Source organism: Penaeus monodon, chromosome 16, assembly GCF_015228065.2.
Source record: "Penaeus monodon isolate SGIC_2016 chromosome 16, NSTDA_Pmon_1, whole genome shotgun sequence".
Classification (NCBI taxonomy): Eukaryota; Metazoa; Arthropoda; class Malacostraca; order Decapoda; family Penaeidae; genus Penaeus; species Penaeus monodon.
Genome location: NC_051401.1, coordinates 15,577,008 through 15,580,310, shown reverse-complemented (window position 1 = coordinate 15,580,310; position 3,303 = coordinate 15,577,008). Strand labels below are relative to the sequence as shown.

General features: G+C 49.6%; 1 protein-coding gene across 1 annotated transcript in view; it reads right to left on the bottom strand.

Annotated features, from left to right (window-relative positions):
- Positions 1-2,054, bottom strand: part of LOC119582947 — a 13,818-nt gene extending 11,764 nt beyond the window's left edge. Inside the window, exon 1 of the mRNA XM_037931459.1 lies at positions 1,766-2,054. Within this exon, the coding sequence (XP_037787387.1) occupies positions 1,766-1,804 (39 nt within the window). The 5' untranslated portion in view covers positions 1,805-2,054. The remainder of the gene's footprint in view (positions 1-1,765) is intronic.
- Positions 2,055-3,303: the final 1,249 nt, after the last annotated feature.

Sequence of the window (3,303 nt, the reverse complement as noted above, 5' to 3'; positions counted from 1 at the left end):
GTGATGGTGGTGGTGATGGTGGTGGTAGTGGTGAAGGTGGTGGTGGTGGAGGTGATGGTGGTGGTGGTGGTGGAGGTGATGGTGGTGGTGGTGGAGGTGTGGTGGTGGTGGAGGTGATGGTGGTGGTGGGTGGAGGGTTGATGGTGGGTGGGGTGGTGGTGGGGTGGAGGTGATGGTGGTGGAGGTTGGTGGTGGTGAGGTGAGGGTGGTGTGTGGAGGTGATGTGGTGGTGGAGGTGGATGATGCGGGTGGTGGAGAGGTGGTGGTGGTGGTGGAGGTGATTGGTGGTGGTGTGGGAGGTGGTGGTGGTGGTGGAGGTGATGGTGGTGGGGTGATGTGATGGTGGTGGTGGTGGAGGTGATGGTGGTGGTGGTGGTGGAGGTGATGGTGGTGGTGGTTGGTGGTGATGGTGGTGGGGGTGGGGGTGGTGGTGGAGGAGGTGATGGTGGTGGTGGGGTGGAGGGAGGTGATGGTGGTTGGTGGTGGAGGTGATGGTGGAGGTGAGTGGTGGTGGTGATGGTGGTGGAGGTGATGGTGGTGGTGGTGGTGGAGGTGATGGTGGTGGTGGTGGTGGTGTGTGGTGGAGGGTGGTGGTGGAGGTGGTGGTGGTGGTGATGGTGGTGGTGGAGTGATGGTGGTGGAGGTGGATGGTGGTGATGGTGATGGTGGTGGTGGTGATGGTGGTGGTAGTGGTGGAGGTGATGGTGGAGGTGGTGGTGGAGGTGATGGTGGTGGTGGAGGTGATGGTGGTGTGAGTGATGGTGGTGGAGGTGATGGGGTGGTGGTAGTGTGATGATGGTAGTGGAGGTGATGGTGGTGGTGGGGTGATGGTGGTGGTTGTGGTGGTGGTGGTGGTGGAGGTGGGGTGGAGGTGAAGGTGGTGTGGTGGGAGGTGTGTGTGGTGGAGGTGATGGTGGTGGAGGTGGGGGGATGGTGGTGGAGGTGATGGTGGTGGATGTGGGTGTGGAGGTAGGAGTGAGGTGGTGGAGGTGGTGGTGGTGTTGGTAGAGGTGGTGGGGTGGGTGGTGGTGGAGGTGGTGGTGGTGGTGGAGGTGGTGGTTGGAGGTGGGTGAGGTAAGGTGGTGGGTGGTGGTGGAGGTGGTGGGGGTGGTGGTGGGAGTGGTGGTGGGTGGAGGTGGTGTGGTGGGAGGTGTGGTGGAGGTGGTGGTGGAGGTAGTGGTGGAGGTGATGGTGGTGGAGGTAGTGGTGGAGGTGGTGGTGGTGAAGGTGGTGGTGGAGGTGGTGGTGGAGGTGGTGGTGGAGGTGGTGGTGGAGGTGGTGGAGGTGGAGGTGGTGGTGGTGTTGGTGTTGGTTGTGGTTGTGGTGGAGGTGGAGGTAGAGGTGGAGGTGGAGGTGGTAGTGATGGTAGTGGGTGGAGGTGGAGGTGGTAGTGATGGTAGTGGTGGTGGGGTGGAGGTGGTGGTGGAGGTGGAGGTAGAGGTGGAGGTGGAGGGGAGGTGGTAGTGATGGTAGTGGTGGTGGAGGTGGAGGTGGAGGTGGTAGTGATGGTAGTGGTGGTGGAGGTGGAGGTGGAGGTGGTGGCAAGAATTAAATTTTCCAAGATAAACCCACTTTTCCATCACTTTTCCACTGATTTCTGTTTATACTGCTATCGATATTTGCATGAAATATTCAGAGTATTAATTAATTAAGCAAAAGCAAATATATATTAAAATCATTATATCTAATTAAAGATCTAAAGCAATTACGTGTGGCAGCTGCAAAACAATCTCATTTTTAGTGCTATAAACATGCATTAACATACCTGGGCTGGAATGGACTGAGCAGTTTCTTTTCTTTCCATGTTCGCTTGTTTTTTTTCACATCTATGTTTTGGTCAAACGGAGTTTAAAGGCATAAGCATCCCCTTGCTTAAGTTCAGCGTTTCCTCCTCGGTTTTGTAGTCTCAGGTGGCCTCCAGACTCTGAAGTGTCTCTCTTTCTGTTTCGTTGGGCATGAAATCTGTATGCAGGCCAGTAATTCACGACTTATCTAAATCCTGAAATTCATGCAGCTCCTGAACTTTGTCAGGATCTTCTAATATTAATTACAATTTAAAGCCAATAGAAAAATAACAGCTCGATATCAATAGTAGTAAATTGGCTCCTTGGTTACTGATCACTTGTGTAGCCATCGAACAAAATTCACGAATGAAAACGACAGTAGGCAGTAGGTTGAGAGGATAGAAACGGTTATGACCTCACACACACACTCCCTACTCGCGTTTTACATTATCTTTCTTTCCTGTAATATCTTAACATGTGTTTGTATCTTATACCAGAAATTATGAAACTGAATGATACACATATGTCTAGCCAATCAGCTGTTTGATTTTAGCGGGCGAACAGGCTGGAGGATCAGCTCGATATGCCTGAAGCACGACCCAGCCATAGCAAAATTAGTTCACATGACTACAGACGTAAATATCTGAGAGCTTTAATTAGATATAGGCAATTTTTGACATGTTAAATGTATCATGAATTATATTTAAATGTGCACAATGTCTTCCCAGGAATACTGAGCAAGACAGGCAGCTTGAACCACATTGGTAATTGGCACAGGTTGGTATTATAAATTACATCCTGTGCACATACTCTATTAACTGCACACCTTTTCTTCCTCTATCCAATATGGTGGATCGCGCTTGTTGTGCCACGTGGCTTAATAACAGGTAACGTGGTGAATCGCCTACGCGGTTCCAAGATGTACCCACTCGTCATGAAGAGGTGGTCCCCAAGTGAAAGTCATTAAACTACCATTCTCAAAGTTCATTGCCCGAGAGTCCTGGGCTATAACTGGCGTCGCGTCAAGGTCTACACACATGGAGTGCCGGGATTTATATCTTACTACCACACCAATTACCGATCTAGCACCGTTTTTAAGAACTTCGCCGGTTCCTTAGATTCCCTTCAGTAAAGGAGTAGATATACGGCTGAGATTCCCAGCGTAGATCCTCAAAAACGTCTCTTTCAGGACGCAACACGCAGTTCAGATCAGTCTTACTCAACCAGTCACTTTATACAATCATGCATCAATTGCCTTTTCACTTCACATTTTTGTCCCGAATATAACTTTTTTTTATTTGTATCAATGCATTTTCATTCCAAAAACATGCCTAAATAGTATATTATGGCCTATAATGAAATGAGCATGTTACAAAAAATAAATCGTCTATTTGCACCATGCTCATGCTAAATATAGCAGCAAAAAAATAACAGTGTAACAATAACAAGGTGTGTGAGGAAATAGAGTGAGTGAGACGTAATCACGCCCGTTTTCTGTCGATCCTAAGCGACCAGTGAA